This window comes from Bubalus bubalis, chromosome 6, assembly GCF_019923935.1.
Source record: "Bubalus bubalis isolate 160015118507 breed Murrah chromosome 6, NDDB_SH_1, whole genome shotgun sequence".
NCBI classification, from domain to species: Eukaryota; Metazoa; Chordata; class Mammalia; order Artiodactyla; family Bovidae; genus Bubalus; species Bubalus bubalis.
In genome coordinates, this window is record NC_059162.1 from 102,093,325 (window position 1) to 102,118,198 (window position 24,874).

General features: G+C 60.5%; 1 protein-coding gene across 3 annotated transcripts in view; it reads right to left on the reverse strand.

Moving 5' to 3' along the window:
- The window catches only part of PTPRF (protein tyrosine phosphatase receptor type F), a 79,455-nt gene that overhangs the window by 18,425 nt on the left and 36,156 nt on the right, over positions 1-24,874 (reverse strand). For 2 of the 3 annotated variants that reach the window (XM_044945133.2, XM_025288930.3), the window contains 9 exons: positions 21,784-21,894; positions 12,081-12,350; positions 9,983-10,564; positions 9,630-9,766; positions 9,039-9,183; positions 5,291-5,596; positions 4,433-4,626; positions 1,449-1,475; positions 30-147 (listed from right to left, as the gene is read on the reverse strand). In XM_044945133.2, coding sequence (XP_044801068.2) covers positions 30-147; positions 1,449-1,475; positions 4,433-4,626; positions 5,291-5,596; positions 9,039-9,183; positions 9,630-9,766; positions 9,983-10,564; positions 12,081-12,350; positions 21,784-21,894 — 1,890 coding nt within the window. The remainder of the gene's footprint in view (positions 1-29; positions 148-1,448; positions 1,476-4,432; positions 4,627-5,290; positions 5,597-9,038; positions 9,184-9,629; positions 9,767-9,982; positions 10,565-12,080; positions 12,351-21,783; positions 21,895-24,874) is intronic. The other variant, XM_044945134.2, reaches the window with a different exon arrangement.

Genomic DNA, 24,874 nt, shown 5'->3' on the forward strand with positions numbered 1-24,874 from the left:
CTCAGCTCTGACCCCAAAGCCTCACTCACCTGCCCCCGTGGTCGTGACAATTTTGGGCTTGCTGCGGGCACCGTCCCCCTTGGTGGTGTAGGCAGCCACGGTGATGGAGTAGGTGGTCTCCGGGGTCAGGCCGCTGATGGTGGTTTCCTAAAGGAGGAGGAGGGGCCCATTCCCATCACAGGAGAGCAAGGAGGGACCAGACCGGGCCAGCCACCCCAGGCACATGGGGCCAGAGGTCTTGGGAGGGGGGCTGTGCGGTGCTGGACCCTGCGGGAGGCAGTACAGGCAGGTGGATGTGTGCCCAGGAGGACCCAGCCTTTCCGGGGAGCCACCAGCCTAAGGCAGACAAGCTGCTCATTCTTCCTTTCAGACAAGAACAAAGGGCCACACTGTTCCTTCACTGCATTGTACTGTGAATGACACCTCGTGAGGTCCGGGCACACGTGACACACAGGGCAGACAGCCTCGCACGCACGTAGCACCTCGCTCGGCTCTCGGCACGCATACCCATGCAGCCTGCGGCTCCTCCTGCACCCACAGGCAGAGGGCCACCTGTAGACACTAACGCATGCACACGCACACCAGAGGGAAGTGAGGGGTGGGCCGAGGCGCCCCCCTGCAGCACTGAGTAGGACCCCTCCTGTCCCCATCCAGGCCCTGGCTCTGTGAGCACCGTATGCCTTGCAAAGCTTGCTGGGGCAGGGAAGAGAGATGAAGAGGACAGGGAACCCCCCTGCCCCCGGGGAGCACACTGTCTCCAGTGACGCCTGAAAGTCAGCCAGGGCAGTGTCCCCCTGCCTTGGCAGGCCCTGCCCATATGCCCATTTCCAGCCAAGGCATCATTTCCAGAGACATGCGGAAAAACAGCATGGGAGGCCAAGCCACACCACACAGAGGGAATGGTGGAGAGGAAGGGGACCAGCCGCAGGGGAGACACAGCTGTCACCGCCAGCCCTGGCGTCCCTCCAGCTCTGAGCCTCGGGTGGGGCCACTGCAGCGGCCACCAAACCCTCGCAGGCCCCTTCTGCCCTGGCTGGAGGGTCTCCCAGGGCTGGGGCTCCAGAACACACCGATGCCGGAACCCAGCCCCGAGACCCGCCTCCCAGCCTGGGCCTGGAGCAGGTGATTTTTCACTCCAGGGATCAATAAGGCCTAACGATCAGGATTGGATTTAACTCCATCCCCATCTGGCCAGAGCAAGGGCCAGGGCCCGGTCGATCTCGAACACTGGCCTGAAATTGCTGCTTGACAGGCAAGAAGTAAGGATTAGAGAAAATGCCAATCGCTGCTCAGCTCGGGGCTCGGCGTAAACGCCAATTTTCTCCAGATGTGGCTGGTGCCCCGTGGATCTTGGCGGCTCAGGCTGGGAGGAGAGGCGGGGGAGGGCGAGTGTCCCACGAGCCCAGCCTAACCCAGGTCTTGCCCGCGCTCGCACACCTCTTACTTACATAGTCCTCGGACTCCTCTGGCTGCCACTGACCGCGGGAGGGGGAGAGAAAGGGAGACAGGATGTGAAGGACTCTGACCCTGAGGGGGCCTGGTTGGGGGAAGGCTGGTGGCAGGCACAGGCTAGAGGGGTGGCACCCCAGGACCACTCGCCATCCAAAGATCCCAGCCCCTGCCGCACAGGCCCAGCTGGGGGCACCAAGGCTGAGGAGGGGAGACCTGGAGGGCAGAGGGCCAGAGCAACAGGGCTCCCTGACATTGAGGGGTCGGAGGGCGCCGCCTGGAGGTGCTTAGAGGGAGAGGCTGCCAGACTTGAGGGGGTGGGTCCTACAGCTCAGGCAGAGGGGTGGGGAGACACGGAAGTGTCTGTATTGTACACAGAAGTGGCTGTACTGGTTTGCTAGGAATAGTCCTGGTCTAAGCTTGCTGTCCTGGTATGATTACTCACAACATCTTTTACTCTCAGAAGCATCCCACTTGGGAAGACAGATTATGCAGTGTGCTCTAGGCAAGTGATGTTGTCCCAGGAACAGCAGAAGCTACGCTGTGGCTGGAAGGGTCAGGGCAGACTGGTCAGCAAGATGACAGAGGCCATGAGTGCCAAGTTCAGAGTCTGGACCCTGCCCCACAGGCACTGGGAAAGACCCAGTTCCTTCCCAGGATACCCGAAGATCAGGATAGGAAGGCACAGATCTGGGCTGGCGCTACTGCTGCTGCTGATTCTCAGGACGTTCTTCTCCAGGCTGTGGTGCATGGAGGGTGGAGAGAGGAAGGTTCTGGGGCACTGGAGGGAGGGCTGGGGGTTGAGAGCTGTCCAGCACAGCACAGGAAGCGGGGCTATGCCATCCCCAGACCATAGGGTCCTCTGGCCCAACCGCCTCACAGTGCTGGCCTGATCTCTGTCCAGCAATCCCAGTTGCTCCTGTTCTGGGAAGGTGTCTTGAAAGTCCTTGCAAGGAGTGGGGGACAAGATATGGGAGGAGGCCCTCAGCCGTCCCTCCTGGCCTCGGCCACTTTCTAAGGTGTGCCTGGGCCCAGCCCTGCTCTAGGTTCCTTGCCTAGGGGGATGGGGGTTGCCCTTGCTATCCAAGCCAGGCGTAGGCGTGGAGGGCCTTGCAAGGGGGAGACTGAGAGACAAGAAGGGAAAGAGAAACAGATTGAGGCAAAACACAGGGCCAGAGGACGGAAGGGATCACAGGAGAGAAGAGAACAGACAGATGAAAATGCAGTCAGCGAGAGGGAGAGACAGAAACAGAGAGGAAGGAAAAACAGACCACAGGGATGAAAAGAGACAGGGAGGTGGAGTCAGCGACCACGAGAAACAGACTGGAGATGGGAACACACACATGAAGGGAGACAAGTCTGGCCAAACAGTCGTGGGGGGCACGCACGCCACTGATGAGGCCTGGGCTGAGCAGATGGTGCTGTGGGGAAGGACAGGCTGCGATGTCCTTGACCAGGCGCTTGGGGGACAGCTGGGCCCTGTGGCCAGGCTGGGGACCAGGCCCCATCTGCTCACCTCCTGGCCTGGAGCACAATGACCCAGTCCGGGTGTCAGGGGCTACAAAGGCAGGTCCTCCGCCTTCATTCGGCTTCCCTAGAGCTCGGGCGCATGCTTACCTCCTGTCACAGGAGATCTGAGACCAAGAGGACAGTGCCCTGCGTCCTCCGGCCCAGCTCCCTTCTAACCACTCGGGACCAGAAGGGGGCACCCGAAGAGAAGCAGCTTCTCTGGAGCCGCCGTGGCTGCAGCTGTGCTGCTGGTCCCCTGGGGCGGCAGGGCTGGAGGGAGCCCATTCCCCATTCCCGGGATGCTTCTGGGTGGGTGTGTCCACCCACCGAGGCTCCAGGAAGAGCCCTCAACCTGCCCCCGGAATGCAGTCACAGGCCCGCCTTCTCCCCCCTGCTCCCTTAGCGCTGGGCAGGCCCAGAGGAGGAAGAGCGTGGCCTCTGGGCAGAAAACTGAAGCCAGCCGGAGCTGGAGACACGAAAGCCCTGCCTGCCTGTGGGTGAGTCCAACCCTAAGTGCAGCACGAAGGACACCAGTCTGATCCCAGCCTGCGGGACGGGGGTGGTGTGAAGAGCCAGACCGGGGGTAGGGGGGGTGTTGCATTCTGGGGTTAAGTCAGGCTCCACCCCCTCACGGCCCTGATTCTGGACAGAAAGCCCTTCAGCACAGACACACCGCCAGGTGTCGTGAATCTTCAACAGAGTATGTGGGGAGGGAAGTCATGGTAGCAATTACAGGCCTTTCCCAGGAATCCTGAGACCTGGCCTCATATCTGAGCTCAGCCACCCCTTCCTGGGAAGTTCTGGCCCGCTCGCCCAGTCTCCCAGTGCCCCAGGTTCTCCTGATAGCCAAACAGTGCTGAGAATACCCCAGGAACCTCACCCCAAGCTCCTGGGCAGAAGCACCATCCCCTGAGGACGGAAGGGTGTAGAGGTGTGAGTGAGACGGGCCGTGAGCCCAGCCCTTGAGAGCAAACATCAGCCCGGCCCGATTCACGGAACTCTGCCAGGACAACAGCCAAATGGGGGAGGTGACCGCCCCAGCTGTGAGAGGAGGAAGGCACAGCTCGAAAACCCAGCCTAACAGACAGCGGGTGCATTTCCTGCAAGCCGCCAAGGAGGGCTTGGGGTGTTGGGCTGAGGCCTGGGTGCGTGCCGACAGAGCTCCACACTGCTGGCACCGGTGGCTGAGCCACTGAGGTGACTGCCAGGCTGGGACTGCCACCAGGGCAGGTGGGGCTGGCCGAGCCTGGGTTGGGACAGCTCGGGCAGACCCAAGACAGAGGAGGGAGTGATCCTGGCAGCTGGCCCTAACCTCCTGGTCTCAGCGCTTCCCCAAATGCCACAGCATGTCTTGGTGTCACCAGCCCTCTGAGAGCAGGCAGGGGAGGGGAGCGAACCTGGGTTCCAAAGAGGAAGTGGAATGCGACAGTCTCGCCTGCCTGCCTGCCGACCCCACCACCTCCCAGGGGCACACCTGGGCCTCGGCCAGCATGACGTCCTGGATGATGGGGGCGCCGCGGGGCTCGCCATTCTCCAGCCGCACGTAGGTGACCTGGTAGCCGCGGATCTGGCCATGCTGCTTGCTGGGGACGGGCAGCTTCCAGGAGACGCGCACGGCAGTGGAGTTGAGCGGCTCCACCTCCACCTTCCGTGGTGGCCCACTGGGCACTGGGGACCAGAAGGAGGAGGAAGTCAGGTGCGTGGAGAAGGAAGTCAGGCGGGCACAGCACAGCTCCAGTGCCATGCCTCCGCACCCCACTACCCCTGATGCGGTTGCCTTAGACTGTCTGTCCTGCAGAGGAACGTGGAGGGCTCCCTCCACCTGCACGGGGAAGAGCCTGGGACTCTGCGGCCCTTGGGCCCAGGACTGCCTCACTCGGTGGGGAGGAGGACCGAGGTGGGAGGTGGGGCACCAGGCCTTTGACCTGCCCGAGTCAGCACAATCTGTGCTGTCTCCTCTGGGCCCCGCGTCACCCTGACGTCTAGTGAGGTGAGCCTCGCTAGTGTCTCCGGCACCAGTCTCCCTGATTCTCGCCCTCTTTGGCCTCAGCCTTTTGAGGCTCCCCTGCTTGGGGAGCCCCGGGGCTGGGATTCAGGCACAGGCTGTCCCACGAGCTCCATCTCCCCAGGCGGGGCCATTAAGCCTGTACCGGGAAGATGGGAAGTCCCCCAGAGATGCTCGGGACGTCCGGTGGGGACACCTCTTGCCTAGACCGAGGCACAGCCTCTCCTGCCTGTAGCGTCCTGCCGGGCTGTCCCGTGCATCCTCACCCGTAGCAGGCAGCTCTCCTGTCCCCTGCCCCTCCCCTCGCCTGTCCCCGGCGCCGCCTACCGTCCTCGTCGGTGCGGACCAGCACCGGGCTGCTCTCAGGGCCAGGGCCCACGTCCGTGTGCGCCCGCACCCACACCCGGTACTCCGTCCACTTCTCCAGGCCCACCAGGTCCCAGCTGGAGTGCTCGCGGCCGATGCCGTCCACCACGTGCCGCCCGCGGTCCTCGCCGTCCACCGCCTCGTAGGCCACCGAGTACTGGGTGATGACGCCGTTGCGGCTGTCGGCCGGCGGCGGGACCCAACTTACCCGGACGGTGGTGGAGCCCACGCTCACACACGTCACCTTCTGGGGGGGTGCGGAGGGGGCTGGGGGAGACAAATGGGGGGGAAGCAGGCAGATGGAGGGTGGGGGGCCACAGGCACAGCGACCGGTCACGGAGGACGGAGACTCACCCAGGTGGGCTACTCCCCGGGGGGGTGGCGTGGTTATTCCCGGGGCCCCTCCAGGCAAGCTGCCGCCACTGGCCACCGGACAGCCCGGCTCTCCCGCTGGACCGCAGGCTCTCCACACACGCACACAGACACACACGCAGGCCTCTAACGCAGCACCTCACGCATCCACCGTCTCATACGAAACACACACGGCATCACACACACAAGCAATGGAGGCCATGCCACCCTCATCCCTGCTCACGCCTACAACCACTCATGGCCGTGCCCACAGCTCTCCCCCTTCTCAGGGCAAGTGGCCCGATGGCTCCTGTGGCGCGAGGCGGCCTGAGCCTGTGTCTGCCTGGACAGGGTGTCTATGGCCAAGGTGCAAAGCCCCCGGGGCAGTCTCAGGGAAAGTCCCATCAGAGGGGCCCTCACTCATCACTCCCAGACCCCAGTCCCACTGAGAACTCCGCTGTCATCACGGGGGTTTCTCATCGTGAGTTCTGTCACCACCCCGCCCAGGATGCCAGCAGCCCCTCAACCCACTGGCTCCCAAGTCCCTCACCTTCAGAGCCTTCTCCTCCCTGCACTGCGGGGGTCCTGCCCCAGACGCTGCCACTCTCTCTACAACTGGCCTCCAACACCCCCTGACAGGCCCTTGCCTCATGGCCCAGCTCAGCTGCTCAGGGTCCCCAGCCCACCACCTGCCCTGCAGCCCCAGGGTCCCCATCTGCTGACCTACCATCCTCACTGCCCTTGCTATTCAGCTTAGACGCTCACCACTCATACCAACACGCCAAACTCTGAGCTCCTGCCTAGCCTGCAGCAGGCTCTGAATGACCCCATCCCCCACCTTCTCCAAGGCAGCACACAGGGCAGGCAGAAGAACCTGCCAAGGCTGGTGAGAGCCCTGTGAGCGCCCACGGCTCCTGGGACGATCCATACTTGTCGGCTGGCCTCTGCTCTCTGCCCGCCACCCCCTACCACGCCGCTTGACGCAAAACACCTTCCACTTCCTCCACGCTCCTCAAACCTCCCTTCCTCTCGGCAGATAATCCCATCTCCTACTCTGCAGAGAAAACCAAGACCTCCCGACAGCAGCTCCTGCAGCTCTCGGCACCAAACCCACCAACTGGCCAGCTTTGGCTGCGGGTTTCTCCTTCTCCCACCCCAGGAAGGAAGGGAGTACCTTCCTGTCCAAGGCCAGTCTCTCCCCTCGCCTGTTCTCTGCCCTCTTCCTCACTTCCCAAGGTGCCAACTATCCTCTTTTCCGCACTGTCTACTCCTCGTGGACACATTTCCAATGACATTTATGTGTGCTCAAGATTTCCCCATCTTAGTCTTCCTACATCCCATCCTTGGCCCCACAGCCTCCCCTCCCGCACCAGCTGCGGTGTCCCCTTTCTCAGCTCAGCCTCTGTCTCTACCTCCGTGTCTCCCACACAAGCCTCCTGGGTCTCCAGTCAGCTTCAGCCCCTCACACCAGGTCCACCCCTGCATATTACTACACCCAGTGGTCATGCTCTGGCCCTGACCGCTCAGCAGCAACATCTGGTCTCCTTCTTGAAACTCTCTTCTGACCTCCAAGACACCGCCATCTCCTGGAGTCCCTCCCATCCCTGGTCCTCCTTCTCAGTTGAACTCCAGCCCCAGCTCTGGATCCTGGCCACCTGCCAAGCATCAGTGCCCGGATGGCACACAGCTTCCTGAGCCTGGGGGCCTCGGCACCAGGTGTGCCCCTCGTGCCTGCTTCTGTCTCACTTCCCATCCCAGGGAGTGAGTAGCACCACTCTCCTCCCAGGTCTGCACACCATGTACAAGGCTGCACCCGAGGCACCCCTCTCCCTTAGCTCACCCCCACACCTAATTTGTCACGAAGTCTGGCCAGCGGGATCCCAGACAGCTCTCAAAACCACCCCCAACCCCCACCTCCAGCTCCCCTAAGCCGCCACCACTTACCTAGAACGACGCACACAGCCTCTCCTGTCTCCTGCGTGCTGTTGGGCTGTTCCGCGCGTTCTCACCCTTAGCTAGGCAGCAGCTCTCCTGTTTCCTGTCCCCAAAGCCCTGATGCTGTTGTCCGGGGGCTGCTCTGGCCATACTGGCTGGCTGCTCGCCCTGACCACAATCCTGCTTCAAGGTCTCTGGCACCTGCTGACCCCCTGCCTAGGGCTTCCGTGTCACCCAAGGAAGCCCCTTTGACTCCTCAGATGACACCAGCTTCCCGTCACATCTTCTCTCCACTGTTTGTTTCCTCCATGGCACTTTACACAAATATAATTAAAAGCTCATTTGGGTAATTGTGGGTTTAATGTCTGTCTTCCCCACTAGACAAGGACCCCCACGGGCAGAGGCCACGTCATGGTTGTGCTACTCCCAGCAGGGTGCATGGGCCCCAGCAGGAGTGTGGCAAGTGCTTGTAGAATGAATCCAGGAACACCAAGTCACACACGGCACATTAACACAATCCCATGTGACATAAGGGGCCTCACAGGACCATCACATGTCATCACACGTGCTGTCTCAATGCCACGACCCCAACCAGCCACACATACTTGGCCCCATTATCACAGGCCAACCTTACAGATGATGGCTCATTGTGGCCATGTGAGTAGAGAGCCCATGGGCTCGCAATCTGTCACCGGGAGGGAGAGGTGCAGAGAGCCAGACACCTGAGACACACTGGTTGGGTCCCAATCCTAAGAACAGCCAATGGACACACCCAGACCCAGCCACGGTGACAGACACCTTCAGGGGCTGCACAGTTGGGTGCTCAGACATGGACACATTCACGGCATCAGTCTCACGCAGGAACACAGTAGCACGCAGCACTCCTAAATGCGTACACACACAGCCTCATGCACAGTCCAACACACGAGTGCCACACGGTCCCAGTGCGGCCTCATCTCTCCCCCGTGCAGCTGGCTCAGTGAGACTGCCTGGCTCACTTGGACTCTCGTGGAGGGGGCAGGGGGCAGGAGGCAGGAATATGGGTAACAGGGAGATGAGATGTGGGGATACAGGAGGGAAGACGCCGCTGGAGCAGGTCGGAAACACAGCGAGCACAGTGGTCCCTCCATGGAGGGTGGCTGTGGGCTAATGTGACCAGCACAGAGCAGGTGGGGGAGGAGACACAGGACTTACCTGGGCGGGGGCAGGGCTGAGGGAAGGCAGGAGGTGGGCAGAGAGCAGCGAGGGCAGCAGCCGCCCGGATGCAGACTAGAGGGCACTTACCTGTCCCTCACTTGGGATCCAGACTGAGCCCAGGGCCCAGCGGAACTGACCACCCGCCTGGTCGAGGGGAAAGGGTGTGTGTGTGTGTGTGTCCGTGACCCGCCCAGCTGTAGCAGCCGTGGCTCTGGGAGACACTTACTGGACTGTGCTGTGCGAACCTCAATGGTGGGGGTGAAGACTCCCACCCCCAGCTCAGAGCGGGCGGCCAGCTGGAAGCGGTACAGTGTGTCGGGCTTCAGGTCCTCTACAGTATAGGAGGACGTGGGGTCGAAGGTCACCTTGTGCTGGAAGAGCAAAGAGCACTCACTGACCACCCTGACCTCAAAGGTCACTCAGAGGTCACCCCCAACAGGGGCTGTGGCTGATCCCTGCGGACCCACGGTAGCTGCAGGGCTGGCTCCCTGCCATGTGGCCACGTGGCCCATGCAAGGGCACCTCACTGACCACATGGGCATGGGAACACCACGGACATGGTGGCCTGGGGAACTTGAGGGCTCTGCTGGTGCCATGAGAGCCACAGAGCTGAGGAGACCCAGGACGGACTTAGGAGCTCTGTCCCCAGCACAGGGGTGACAAAGACTACAGGACCACACAGGCCAGCAAGGGTCCCAGAGCCTCGGGGCTGTGTCCCCATGACCCCAGAATCCAGGAAAGCCTGCCTGGGAGAGCCCAGCACAGACCCCCAGGGACCGGGAGCAGCCCCCCTCCCTCCACACTGCTGGGTGCTCACCTGCTGGCCCTCATCCTCTGCCGCCCAGTACACCAACTCATACTTGACGATCCGCTCCTGCGGGGGCAGCAGCCACGAGAGCTGGATCCTGGTGTCTGAGTCCGCCTCGGCCTGGAAGTCCGCGGGCTGGGCAGGCACTGCAACACCCCAGCCAGGTGCCATCAGCCTCGCCAATCCCCCAAGGGCAGGGGCCCCCAGTGGAAGGAGGCAGGGCCTCACCCCACCCCCGCCCTGCCTCCCCAGTGGCCGTGTGTGCAGATACGGGCTTTCATCATCCCAAAGACTGCCCCCCCCCACCCCCCAGCTCAAGGCCCGAGGGAGGAGGGGTACCACCCAGCCTGGCCTGCGCCTACCTCCCTGCTGCGTCTTGACCTGGATGGTGGGGCTGGGGGGGCCGTCACCCACGGCGGTGAAGGCCAGCACGCGCAGGCTGTAGGTGATGCCAGGCAGCAGGCTGCCCACGGTGGTGAGGAGCCCGGCGTCCGTGTTATGCTTGTGCCAGGCGCTCAGAGGGCGGCGGGAGTCGGGGGTGTAGTAGACGCGGTAGCCCCGCACCAGGCCGTTGGGCTCCTCGGGCGGCTCCCACTGCACCAGCATGGTGCTGGCACTCAGCATGCGTGCCTGCACGCGGCGCGGGGGGCTGGAGGGCGCCTGCTCCCCCGTGCGCGCCCGCACCGCCTCGCTGGGCGGCCCGCGCCCGATGCTGTTCACCGCCAGCACGCGGAAGGCGTACTCTGAGAAAGGGCTCAGGCCGCCGATGCTGTAGCGGGTGGTGGCCACGCCGTCCACCTCCTGGAAGGGGCCCTCCGCGCCCGCTGGGCGGTACTGGATGCCATAGTAGGACACAGGCTCTGAGTTCCCAGAGTCCCAGGTGAGAGTGACGCTGGTGGCAGTTGTCTCTGTCACCACAAGGTCAATCGGAGGCTTCGGCAGGGCTGGGGACAAAGTGGAAGGCTCAGGGCTGCCTGAGGTCACGACCCCAGGAGCTGACCCTGCCCTGGCGTTCATCCAACCAGAGTGTGGTTGACCCCGCCCCCCACAGCCCTCCCCTGCAAAGATCGCCTGAAAAGCCCCCGATGACCACTGAGGTCTGGTAGCGGGGGCTGGTGGCCAGGCCCCTCAGTGCCTGTAGGGGCCTTGGGTCATTCGGTGTCCACCTAAGTCACTTCTAGGACTCCCTGGACCTCACACCAGCCCTGGTGGCTCATTGAGCAAACGGACCCAGAGGTGGCCTGCCTGGGCCCGTGCAGATGGGAGACACACAGGCCTCTGCAGTGCATCTGGGCTCACTCATTGGCAAGCGTGCGTAATAGGGGCGGGGAGAGGGAAGGGATTTCCTCAGGGAATGGTCCTGGATTTGAGAGAGACGGATGGGGCTGCCGGCCCCACAGACACCATGGCTTGGCTCAAAAGGAGGGGAGAAGTCCCAGGTCCACAGCCAATCCCCGAACAACAGGCACTCACAAACTGAGTGCTGCTGGGGTGCCAGGCACTGTGCTAGGGCTGAGGACGCGCTGTTACACGGTCACGTCGCTGCACTCATGGGGTTCATACACCAGTGAGAGAGAGAAGCGATCAGCGAGCAATGATCATGGCTCTGGTATGCGTAATGCAGCAGAAAGCAGGGTGCTGAGTTGGAGAAAAGTCCAGGGCGTCCCTGAATGGGGTGATTGGGGAAAGCTTCCCAGGACTGAGACCTGGGGAGCGAGGTGGAGCCAGTGACAGCAAGGGTGGGGTGAGGGCAGGTGACACTTGGGACTGTCAGCCTGCTCAGGTCACAGCCGTGTGGATCCTGGTCTTTATCTTAAAAGCAGTCAGAAGCCAATGCAGGGTGTTTCTCCCTTCTATAACATGATGCTGCTCTGTTAAACAGAGGACTCATGCTGCAGAATGGGGGGTGTTATCAGAGGGGAGACTGGAAGCAGAGCACCCCAAGGAGTCTGGTCTACATGTGGCTGTCCTAGGGCCAGGGCAGAGAGAACCCACCTGCCTTGCCTACTGTTTCCCATCCTTCTTTCTGGGAGGCTGGGAAAGCTGAGGGTCCAGTTCTATGGTTAGAGGGGTGTGTGGTGGATTCAGACCCCCAGGGTTCAAGTCCCTGCTCCATCATTTACTTCCCTGTAACTCTGTGCCTCAGTTTCCTAACTTATAAAATGGGAACAACAAGAGAATCTGTTTGCCAGGGTGACGCCACCTGAACAATACAACCTGTGCTTCCTAACCAGCACTGCATCTGCCCTGCAGGGACCTAGCACCTGTTAGCTCAAATATTTAAGCCAGTTTCTGACAGAAAGCCTTCCGTCCACCACTGAGGGCCAGGAGGAACCCCAGGGCCAGGCACCAGCAGGATAACAACCCTCAGCCCCACCCATCTCCCAGCAGTCATGCCCCCCTTCCCTGCCCAGTCCAGGGAAGGCCACAGGCCATGGCCAGCACACCAGTGAGGCTCACCTTTCACAGTGACCTGGGCCGTGGCCTCGATCATGCCCAGGGAGGAGATGGCCACGCAAGTGTAGTTGGCAGAGCGCACCACGTTGCTGAGCTCCAGCACATTGCGGCCGACCGGCATCTCATCCTCCTTGGTGAGCTCTTCGGCCCCCATCATCCACTTCACGTAGGGCATGGGTGCGCCAACGGCGACACACGTCAGGTTCACGCTGCCGCCTGGCATCACCTCCTGGCTGCTGGGAGGGATGGAGAAACGCGGAGCCACGCGGCGCACTGCGGGAGGAGGGAGAGAGGCGCTCACAGGCCGGGCAGGGCACGTGTGCGGGTGGAAGGGCAGGGGCCCCTCGTCCAAGAAGCCCCTCTCGTCAGAGCCAAGGGGTGGGGTTCCTGGGCCCTGGCTGACCCCCACCCATTCTGCTTTGGGGCCAGAATAGCCCCCGCTCTCAGGGACTGTCTGGAACACGAGAGATTCTGCAACCAAGCTCCCGTTTTACAGCCTAGGAAACTGAGGCCCAGGATCACAGGGGAATCAGTGCAAGGCCTGTAGGGGCCACATCCCAGGTTGCTCTCCAGTGCCCGCCTCTACCTGCTCCCACCCCTGCCCCCACCAAGGAGGGTCTCCAGCAGGGCCAGCTGGGGCACTAGCGCGAGAGATCCAGGCACCCTAGGGTGGAGGGTCCTCAGAGCAGGACTCGGGCAGGGCAGAAGGTCAGCCCGGAAGTGACGTGGCCACCTTCTCTGAGGCCACTGCCTCCACCTCCAGGCCGTGATCCCCGGGGAAGAGATAAGGGCCGCAGCAGGACCACCTCCCAGGACCTCAGCCTGGCAGAGCCTGAGAACCCAAGGAAGGGGCTGCTTCCAGGAGGACTGGACAGGGGCCAGAGTTCTGGGCGGGCCAGGGACGTGGTCCGCGGGCAGGATGGGCATGACGATGGCAGTAACATGATGAGGGTGCCAAGCAGACGGCTTTCGGCACCAATGGACAGGGTCTCAAGGGGGAGGGTGGCTGTGCCTGGCCACATCCTCCAACCTTGGGCTCCCCGGGAAAGAAGCTGTTCTGTGCTTCTCAGTTCAAGGTGCAGCCTGGACCCCCCTCCCACCCCGCCTGCCAAAGTCTCGAGCTTGGTAAAGACATTCGGAACATGCAGAAGGAGGGAAGGCAAGCAAAACCTAGCCATGGGCAGACATGCTTGGCATGCAAACAGGGCATGCAATTGGTGGGCAGAGGCTGGGGTGTGTCCTTCCTGGGCACCCCTACACGCAGGGCTGAAGAAGGCAGGCAGCGAGGCTAAGATTAGACCCAGAGGGCATCACTCAGGGTGCAGGTCTCTGAGGGTCCTTGCTGCGGAGCCCAGGCATGCAAAGGACCCATGGTGCTACATCGGGAACACCTCCACCACAGATGCCAGACTGCTGCTCGCTCAGCCCAAAAGCATGGAATCAAAGCTGGAAGTAACTGCAGACACCACCTGGTCCAACCTGTGACCTCATTACACAGAGGTCAAAGCTGCAACCCACAGACCAGACATCCAGCAAATCACCAGGTCCTGCTAAAGCACCACCTAAAATAGCTTTCCAACACTCTAATTTCTTGCCAAGTCCACAGGTGAATGCCACTTCCAAAGTCCAAGCCACCGTCCTTCCCTGGATTGCTGTGCTGTGTTCTCCATTGCTCCTCCTGCTCTGGTCATCCCCCGACCCGGTCACTGGCCCTCCACAAACAGCCGGCACAAATCCTTATCTGTTCACGTTACCTGCCCGTTACTCTCGCACGGAGCTTTGAATGACTCCTCAGCCCTCACTTTACTCAGCCTCAACTGTGCCCACACTGCCTCCCTCCGAGGCCTCCAGTCAGAGCCAAAGCACCGCCAGCGCCACGGCCAGCGCCAGGGGCCACGTCTACTTCCCTCGGTGCCCCGCGCTCACTGGGGTGTCAGCGTGTCTCCTCCCAGAACTGGCATCCCTATCTTCTTAGGAGAACCATCTCAGCCCCCATTTTTGGTTCATGGGCTATGTGACCCAGATGTGGCTCGAGAGGTAGAACCTTTGGCCTTTTGCGAAAACTATTAAGACATGTGGCTTTTCCTCTCCACTTTTGGTCTCTAACCTGGGGGGTGGGAGGCTGGGGACCACCTTTCACAACACTCGACAGGACCTGCTTGAGAACAAAGGAGCTACTGAGGAGAGCAGAAGTAGAGACAGAGACAGAAGAATGCCTGACCGAACTGTTTAAACACCTGGATCCAGCCCTGCCTGACGCCAAATCTACTTCTCTACTTTCAGTTTTGTAAGACAAGAGTTTCCGTGTTTGGCGTTAAGCTGATAGAAGTGGGCTTCTGTCATCTGTCCTAAAGCCGGGAGTCTGCACTGGGTGGCAGAGCAGCACTGTGTGGCAGGGGCGCAGGTGGGCCCCGGGGGCACGGCTGGCAGGAGAAAGCCACAACAAAGAGCTTCCTTTGAGCACTCCCCACAAACAGCAAAAGGTGAGGATGGGAGGCTCGGACATGGTGCAGGCACTCCCTGGGCTCTGGTGCTAAACCTGGGGCACAGGTCATGAGGAGCGGCATGCCCGCTGGTGGAGATGTAGCCTGGCTAAAGCAAAAAGGCTCACTAACTGACGAACTCTCTCCTTGCCTCTCCCCTCTGTAGCCTGGCTAAGGCAAAAAGGCTCCGCGGTCCTAATGGACCAACTCTCTCCTTGCCTCTCCCCTCTGCCAGTGGCTTCCCCGTCTCCTCCTTGTTCATGGGCATCCAAATGGGTCGGGGGGGGAAGAGAACCACTCTCGGGCACCTCCTCTGGGCTGCGGGTTTCCACGCTGTGGATGCCAGCACCTCCCAGTTAAAGAGGCGGGAACTGACAGCTGACACTCAGGGACGTGTTTGTACACGTACTGGAAGCAGGTCCATGGGATGAAAAGCTCAGGGCCCTTTGAACCCTGGCTCACAGGGTGAAAAGAGAGACCCAGGTGGCTCCATGAAGAAGCTTCTGGGTCTCTTGAGGCTGCCGGGAGAACACTCTCCAGTTGGCATGAGGATGGGCCTCAAGCCTGTGTCAGGGACACACCTGCCAGCTTGATGGTGGTCAGTGGCAGAATCTTGGGACCCGATCAGGTCCCTGGACATGAGAACAAAGAGCCCCAGGGGAAGGAAGTAGGTCGTTGGTGGATAAACCTTAGGTCTCAACCTAAGCTGTGAAGAAAACTGACCGGGCTTTACCTCAAACAGTCCCAGAGGACAAGGTCTTCTTGCCACTGCTAGGAAATAAGGGCCCTTGGGGAACTAACATTGAGAAGGGTTTGTTTTTATTTTTAAATTCCCCACTTCCAGATGCAAGTGGAAGGGAGAACCCCAGGGGCTAAGGATGAGTGAGAGGTCAGAGGTGAGCCTTAGGATCACCCCTAGCACCAGGGCAGGGCCTCAAGCCCAGGGACTCCTGGACGGCACGCTCCAGCAGGGCACGTCCCTTCACAGGCCTGCTGGGCTTCAGCCAACACAAAGAGCCTGGACAGGTTTGCCACAGAGCAGACTCATCTTCCCCACGGTGTAGGGGCTAGGACTACAGAGAGAAGGTGGGGGTAACAGAGGCAAGTGACCACTTCCTGGGACCCTGAGTATCTGTGGAGTCCCGAGTTCTGGATGGTCACCCCGCTGTCCCAAGCGCCAGGAGTGGCTGGTGCCTCCCTGCAGTCACTGACACGAGGCCTCCAGAAGGGGCAGGACTCGCCCTGGGCTCGGGTCTACTGACAGCAGCAACAGCAGGGAAGGAAAAACCAGGGCTGGGGAAAAAACGCACTTAGGGTCTAATCCTGAGCTCCAACAATGACGGTCTATTACTGTTCCCCGAGCATCCTTACTGCTGACATTTTATAGACAATTTCCAAAACAGGGCCTTGCCATTTCTGGATTATATTTCAGCTGTAACTTTTAAGTCTAATTATTTGAGCTGACAACCCCCTATAATAGGGCGGTGCGGCGCCTGGAGGCATCGGCATTCAGTGGAGTGACAGCCTAATCGCAGGGGGGAGGCAGCCCCGCAATCGGCATTCACTCGCGGAAATTTCTCTGATGAAAATAACACAACATTAAGGAGGGGATAAGGGGCAGGATCCACCGTATCAAGATAAAATAACTCTTTAATAAATAACCTTGTGGCTGCCGCAGAGCAGTAATTAAATGCCGGAGCACTCGGCACACAGTTTTAAGTAAAGCTGGAAAAATGTAAGATGTAATTATCAGCACCAAACAAATTACCAGCACGGCAAATCCCCCCTGGAATATTTAGAAACTCATTTCTGCCTTCCCATTAAATATTTGTGTACATGCTTATTTTTGGTGGAACCATGGAATGGTAAAAGGAAAAGGGACAAGGGGACCTGGAGGGCGGGGGAGGGGGCCCAGGGGGAGGCGGTGGCAGGCTGGGCTCTCTCTGCTGATGACCGTTTTCTGAACTCGCCCCAGGCAGATTTGCCCGGTCAGCGCAACGGTGTAACTGAAATGCCCCAGAGCTCAGGAGTGCATATGATGATGCTCAGGGCTGGTATCTGAGCCAAGGCTGCAGTCCTCCTCCCGAAAGGCTCCCTCTTCTCGTGGAGGAAACCCAACCCACAAAGAGAATGCACAGGACACCAGGTGGCCCGGGTCTGCTCCCTGGGGCTTCGCCCAGTGGACGGGAGCGCCTCCTCTAACGGCTCAGACCAAGGGACACAGGAAGGACTGCCGCCTGTGTCCTTGCCCCTCAGCCCCTGCTGCTGGACCGAGGGCGGGGAGTAGGGGCCTGGCCCTGAGGGTGTGAGACTGCTCTGGAATGGGGTGCTGCGAGGTCTCCGGGAAGCCCTCCCCGACCCACGGCCACGCTAGGGCTGCTGCGAGGCTCACACATGGCTCTAAGCAGCAGCTGACCGCTCAGTCAGATGTGAGCTCCTGGTCAAATGCCCAGCACCCAGTGTGGGGCCGAGGAAATGCCAGCTGTCTGGGAGAAGGTGGGAAGCTTGGACCAGGTGGGAAGGCCCTCATCTGGATCTAGCCGGAGAGGGAAGAGACCAGTCAATGGGACGCTTCCTCAGTGAGCCAAGCTGATGCCACTCACCCTTTGCCCGACACTAAGCTCGGTGGGCACAGCATGGCTGCTGTCCGTCCAGCTTCGGGGAGGTGCTCAAGGATAGTGCAGACCCTGGAGGACGTTCACCCTGGGCTGCAGGATCTTGAGGGGTGAGCTCATTCTAGATTAGCCTTCCCCTTCATCTTCCCAACGGTTTCAGCTGAGCTCTAGCAAATGTGGATTTTAAGCAGGGGGGATGGGGCGAACTGTGGAAGGCCTCACAGGTGCACATAAAGCCCTACAGCTCTTGTAGAGTCCACAACCACTTCTGAGCTCCACCTGGAGCAGACAGCTGGCCTGGCCTGGGCACAAAGGCAGGGCCCAGTCTTGTGCCATGCATCGTGCCCACCCAACCTCCCCAGCAGGGGAGCCCAGCTAAGGGGACATGCAGACACGTGGGGTGGTCAGGTACCCAAGCAGCAGAAACATGCGGGGCAGGGGGACTTGCCCACCCATCCCTGGTCCTGCCCGCCTGCCGGCTCGAACAATGGGAGTGCAGAGCCCGACGGGCGGGCAGGCCTGACTGGGGCGAGCCCGAAGAGCTGACCAAGCCCTCTGGTCCCTACTGACGGGGGCATCCCGTCGATGGGCGAACTATAGATGGATAAGAAGTGAAAAGGACCAACCTTCTCGCTGATCTGAGAGATGAGAGTTTGGGTTGATGGCAGAGTGCGATGAGGATGAGGAGGGAATAAAAAAAAGACAAGGAGAAACACAGAGAGAGTAAAAACAGGCCAACCTTCATCTGCCCACACAGCACGGAAACGAGACAAGACTCTTGTGCCCCACGCACACGCACGTGCCCACAGGTGCGCGCGGACCACGCCGCTCACGAAAGACTCAGGACTCATGGAGGACACGGGTGGACAGGGCTGGGTCCCGCCGGCAGGTGCCGGGTGCCAAAGGGCGGGACAGGGACGGGTGGGAGTGTGGCACAGGCAGGCCCCCATGCCTCACGCGCACCCCAAGGCTCAAACAGACTCACTGAGCTCAGGGCCCACCCAGCCCACAAACCCACCGAGGCACATGGGCCACTAGAACCCCGCTACCTTGAGGAAGCCCCATGCTGCGCGGCCCCAGAGTGTGAGGAAGCTGGCCTGGAGCCTGTGGGGAGAAGCCACGGAGCCGTCGCCCCGTTTACAGACAGCTGCGGCCCAGCGGCCAGGTCCCTGCAGAGAAGTGGGGAAGGGCGGGGGCAAGCAGGCCAGGCTCGGTGGAAAGCGTGGCCCCTCCCTGGTCCCTGGCAGCTGTGCGTCCTAAGAGCTAGACGGGAGAGACGCTGTGGATGGAAGGAGCGAATGAGTCACTGGGGGAGGTAGTGGGATGGAGAGGCTGGTCCACCCGGCATGCCTGGGCCTGCTAGACCGTGGGTGGAGCTGCAGGCAACTGAGCAGAGTCAGACGAAACTGGGTGGTGCAGCCCCCATGGTGTTTTCCCTGCGGCGGCAGGGGCTACTGACTGCCCAGCACTTTCTGCGTGCCCAGCACTGGGCTGGGAGCTCTACACGCACGGGCCTATGAAATGCAGCCACTGAGGGTCTGAGAGAGGGGGCCCCTAGTCTGTGGGACAGAGGAGGGGTATGAGGTGGACACCGGAGCCAAATCCAAGGAGGAGACATGACTTCGGGCCCCGTGGACGTGGCAGAAGAGAGTTAGAGATGGATGGAGACAAGAGCCAGAGTGAGGCTGTCCATCTGAAGAGTGTTTTGTAATGGTGGGGAGGAGGATTCCCCCAAGTGACACTGGGCAAGGTCTGGAGACCCTGTGAGCGGTGCCCAGGGGGTGCTATTGTATCCAGTGGGTCGGTAAACACCCCAAAATGCATAGGACAGCCCCACACAGTGCAGGGTTACTTGGTCTCAAATGTCACTGGAGCTGAGGTTGAGAAACCCTGAGCTGGTGTCCCCACTGACCTCGATGCTAAGGCTGAGCCCAGGGCGGGCCTCCCACTGGCCTGGAGGGTGACAGGTGCCCTGTCTGGAAGGAAGCTTTACCACCGCTCTGCTGGGAAGCAGGCGGGCACAGGCCAGCACTGGGGGCTTTCTCCATGCGTGCCCACCCCCAAGAGGGGTTCAGGATACAGAGCTGGTGGCCAGCACCGCAGAGGCTGTCCCAGCAAAGTAAAGGGCTGATGGGGCTCTCAGCACTGCTGGGGCAGAAAGCAGGGGCTCCGCCAAGACCATGATGAGGAGCGGGGGTGGACTCCAGATGCCAGGGTCCTAGCAGCACAGCTTAGGGTTCTGTCCTAGGGGTACAAGGCAAATCTCTCTCTGCAAAGCAGGGCGGGTACGGATTCAGGTGGGGGCCTGGCTATCAGACACGTCCTAGGGATGGACTGAGGACTGGCCCCACAGGAATGTGTGTGTGTGCCAGTAAGAGCGAGGAACAACCAAAGCGAGGCTGTCCCTATTTTAGGATTCCGAGAGGGCAGTGGCACCCTACTCCAGTACTCTTGCCTGGAAAATCCCACGGACGGAGGAGCCTGGTAGGCTGCAGTCTATGGGGTCGCGAAGAGTCGGACATGACTGAGCGACTTCACTTTCACTTTTCACTTTCATGCATTGGAGAAGGAAATGGCAACCCACTCCAGTGTTCTTGCCTGGAGAATCCCAGAGACGGGGGAGCCTGGTGGGCTGCCATCTCTGGAGTCGCACAGAGTCGGACACGACTGAAGCGACTTAGCAGCAGCAGCAGCAGCAAGTGGGGCTAGAACTAAAGGAACACCCACGTTCCCAGCCCAAAAGGCCTGTGGAAATGGGCCCGGGAAGGCAGTTCAGGAAGACCCGTGGGAGTGGGGGATGGGCCATGGCAGGAACCAGTTAAGAGTCCTGCCTGAGCCCATCATGTGCAGACAGTGAAGTTCCCACAGACAAGGAGGTAAGAGCCCCCTGATCAGAGCCCGAGCCACCAGCTACAGCAGCTGAGCTCAGCTCATCCAAAGAGACCCACTGTCCCGCCTCGGGCTGAGGCCAGCGTGACGGTGACTTCAGAGAACGCTGCACAGCCAAGACGGCGACGAGGAGCTCAGCCACCTCAGCTCTGGGCCTCCTGCCTCAGTACGGTGCCTGCAGCTCTGCCCGCCCCTCCTCTCCCTGGTGCAGCCACATGCAGTGAAGGACTTCACTGCTGAGGCCTCGAAACTCCACAGTCTCAACACGATGGTCTTCTAGAAGTGCTGGGTCAGGCCCACACAGCAGTTGGAACAGTCTGGGTGGAGGAGGGAGGTCTCTGAGGAGAGTCGTTCAGTTGCTCCTCTCAGAGGGGACTCATTAGGACCTTGTGCATTGGTCAGAAGCTCCGCTGGGGGCAGCGTGGGGGGAAGGCAGTGCAATTTGACATACTCATCTTGGCTATCTGGGTGACCTGCATGCTCCTGGCCTCCATGCCCTGACGCTGCTCCTTAAGACAGGCCCTGGGGCAGCTCCAGTGAGCCCTGAAGAGCAGAACACCTGAGAAGGGGACCAATGGGGACCTCCCATCCCATGTCCCCAATTCTGACGAGGCATCAGCCACTCTCTGAAGCCCCATTTGCCCATCACCTGTGGCCTCTTGGGATCTTGTGCCCTGACAGCACAGCCCCTTAATAAGCTCATGGTTGATGGCCTAATTCTCTCTGGTCTGTCTGACCACGTGGCCCTGAAAGGTGGGACAGGGCACTGCGTCCGCCCTGCCCCGCGCTTGGCCTGGGCGGACAGGCAGACAACGCCCGCTGTGAAGCTGTACTAAGCACTTAGCGTGATGAAATCATCACTGCAAAGAAGCGGCATCCACTTTCCTTTAGAAATCCCCCGAGGGGAGACGGTTTCACTTTTCATGACGCCCATCTGTGAAGGAGGATTAAGTGGGGGGATGGTAGGGGTAGGAGGGGTGCCAAAGGCCCCTCCTGGACACTGTGCACACAAAACCCAGAGTGTTCTCAGGAAGGGGCAGGTGGCCAGCTTTGGTTCCCCTTGGGCTGTGAGCATAACAGAGACTGGAGAGGCCAAAACAGCCCCAGACCCTCTCTGCTGGGCACCTGGACTTGTGAAAACGTGACCCGCTTAGTCCCAGCGAGAAACACCTCAAACGCATGAGGTACCCACCTGCAGGGGCTCAAAGCTGCCTGGGCCTCACCCCCCTACACAAGGGTCCTGGCTGATGACAAGGCACAGCTGGCTCCGCCCCCAGGAAGCGCCAAGGCAAACCTGGTCAGAAGGCAGGTACACCTGGCCTGAAGCCCACCCTGCTGGGCCGGGCAGGACAGACTCAAGGAAGACCAGGCAGGTGTGAATATGTTCACACGCACACACACACACACACAGTCTGCTCGAAAGGCTCTAGACTCTCGTGGGGCTCCAAGCCCATGAGGCAGGACCTGTAAGAGATACAAATGCTCCCAAGAGTGGCTGTTCCCAAAGGGCCTGCGGGAGGAAGGCAAAGTCGGGTGGATGTTAGGAGCTTGCCCAGTGGGAGCTGCTGCTACTACGGCTGCTGCAGAGAGAGGTGAAAAGGAGGAGAGACAAGGCCCATGGCAGCCCAGTGGTCCACACCAAGGTTCTGGGCAGCGAGCCCAGCTACTGCGGCTTGCTCCATAGAGTCAGGCAGGGTTGGGCACCACCTGAGTCCTTACCTCGCACGTATAGGTTGGCAGGGGCCGAGTAACGAGTGCCTGCAGAGTTGGTCGCCACACACTCGTACTTGCCTTGGTCCGACTCCTCACTGCTCTCAATCTGCAAGGCACCTGTGGGGACACAGAGATGGCGGTCTGGCCTGGAACCTGAGGAGGGGTCTCGACAACACCTGAGACTCAGGTCGACCAGATGTGGCAGGCATCAGGGCCACACCTGGCACAGGTGCTGCTTCTGGGAAGCTCTCCCTGACAAGCCCAGAGGCCTCCTGGACAGAACCGAAGGTCATGCTCCAGATAGCAAGCCCTCCCCACTCGAGGTCTAGCCGGGCCTGTGGGCTCGGCCAGGGGCTCCACCCCATCCCCCAGCTCCACCAAGCATCTGCCACGCTCTGGCCAGTACATAGTACTGGAGCCTGTTTGCTAATGAGCATCCCCAGTCAGAGCATCACGGAGCCAGGCGTGGGTGGCAGCAGCTTGGAACCCACGAGCGTGCGATGCCCTCCTCGGGCAAGACCTGAGATTCTACCGCCCACCAGAACCCACAGGAAGGAAGGGCTGGCCCTGCAGGCCTGGTGCCCAGCAGCCTCTGCTCACAGCACCCCTCCTCCCCGCCCCCACCTCCACCCCCACCAGCCCCACCCATTCCGGCTCCTCTCCTCAGCCTGGTCCCTGCTAAAGTGCTTCGACCCACCGCGGCTCCTGCATAATTCAGGAGGCTAATGGAGGCTGCAGCTCCCACTCGGGCCAGCGCCCAAAAGGGCTGCTCTGGCCGCAGACGGACAGATAGGAGCCGGGACCTGGGGGTGGGGGTGGGAGGTGGGCGCTGAAAATGACCCTCACAGAGGGCGGAGGAAAGGGCTGGGACCAGTCCTGGCAGGTCCAGGTACCAGGTAGGGGAGGCCAAGGCGAGGGCAAGGTGGGGGGTGGGGGCTAAACCAGGACTTGGCCACCCCCAGCCAGGGCAGTAAGCGCCTAAGAACACTGCTGCTGGAGAGGGTACACTGGGCGAACCATCGTGACAGGAACACCCCGAGGCACAAGCAACACCCGCTCCCTGGAACAAGCTGACAGACAATCACACCCACACAGGACGTTCCAACGGACAGTTAACAACCCTACAGGACACAGCCTGACAGAAACCCCTGCCTACACAGACCTACCCCTCCCAGAGCCCAGGCCGGCTGACGGTCACACCCACACAGGACGTAGACAGAACTGCCTGATCCCGCCTGACCCAATGGGACAGGAGCCACGAGGAGCTCTCGGGGCCCAGGCTCCAGGGGGCGGGGTCCCACTGCAGGTCTGAGCTGTAACATGTAACAGCCTCTTCACCCCAATACCTCTCTTTAATCACCCAAATGCTGGGCAGCAGGAGGGGCTATGAACACAGGAGGTGGGGAGAGCAATGCTTAGACTCAACCCCAACGCAGAGGGAGAAAGGGCTGGCCTGCTCTGTGGTCCTGGTCAGCCCTCCCCACCAGCATCAGGGAGCATGAGGACCCAGGACACATGCCAAATACCCAGCTCCTACGAGAACAGCCCTGACGGGCACCCAACAGGTCATGTTTATGGGATGGATGAACGCTGTCACAGAAAACGCTCATTTAAGCAGATGGGGGTCAGGCCCCTGGCCAAGGGGAGAGGGGGCTGTACGAAGGTCAGTTCAGCTGAGGGTAGAGGAAAGTCCTGGAAGCTGGTGCCACAGGTGAGAGCAGGAAGTGGTACCTGGGTGGGATCCTGGGTGGAGGAGGAGGCTCCCCTGCACTAAGAACCAGGACTGGTCAGGGGACCCCACGCAGACCCTGAGACTACTGCACACAGAAACCCCCAAGTCTGGAACCAACACCATGAGCCAGCAGTGGGGGCCTGGCCCCATCTTCTGTTCTGAAAACAGCCTGGCCCTGAACTCTGAGGGTCTAGAGGTGCCCAAGGATACTGAGAGGCGGGAAGAAAACGATGTGAATACAAACACTACAGAAACCACCATTTTACAGGATGTCTGCTCTGGGCCAGACCATACCCAATCCTCTCCCTCTGCTCTAGTCATCATGCCCCATGAGGTGGGTCCCTGGCCTCAGCCTAAACAGGAGGAAACAGACTTCTGAGAGAAAACTGAGTTTTCGAAGGACACGAAGTTGAGTCAAACTTGAACATGGCTCTTCGTGGATCTTTGAGTCCAGTCTGGGCTTGGAATCCCTGAACGTAGGGTCCTGCAGCATGAAAGCACAGGTCAGGGGATCAGGCTACCCAGGATCCTGTTGATTTCTGTTGGCTTTCCAGCCTCTGTGTTAGTCTTAACTGCCAGTCCTTCCCAGCATTTGCTGGACTGAGAGATTTACAGGAGGAGCCTCACTCTACCACAGGGCTGGATGTTGAAGGGGGAGCTAGCAATGACTGAAGGCCCCAAGACCAAGGAGGTTCTTGAGATGGAAGGCAAGGCTTGGTCATGCTCCCCCACCTCATGGGAAGATTCTCCATCTCTGGCCAGCCTTGAAGACCAGGGCCTGGCTTCCCTGCAGGAGCCAGCAGAGCCCCTTCTGTCTGCGGGGCTGGCCTAGAAGGCCCGGTCGGTGGGCTTGCAGCCCCAAGGCGGGGATGAGCCAAGTTATGTCCACAATCCAGACTTGGAATGGATGAGTCACAGGAGGGGATGGCTGAGAGTGGATGTGTGTGGTGGCCGTGGTGCTGAGGGGCCAGAGCTGGAGATGAGGAGGCTGGAGAGGTGGGGATGGGGGAGGTGACGACGGGACGGGACGGGATGGAGTGGTGGTGACGGCGTGGCGAGGCGTGGCGTGGCGAGATGCACGGACAGCATTCTTACCTCTGATTGGTGAACCACCTGGCGAGGTAATTTGAATGCAAATAAGATCAGAGAGAAGCATTAGTACAAAAGGAAGGAAAGCCACAAAAAGCCAAATCAGATAAAATAAAACACGAGAGAGGGCCTTAATAAATACACGGAGAAACTGAGGTCTGGCTAAGGCCGCTGCAGGTGGTATGTGAGCAAGCGCCAGCTGCGTGGAGGCGAAGCTGTGTTCCCCAGGTCACTGGCATGGCTCTGAGGAGGGGGGCAACTGAGGCTGGGTCAGAA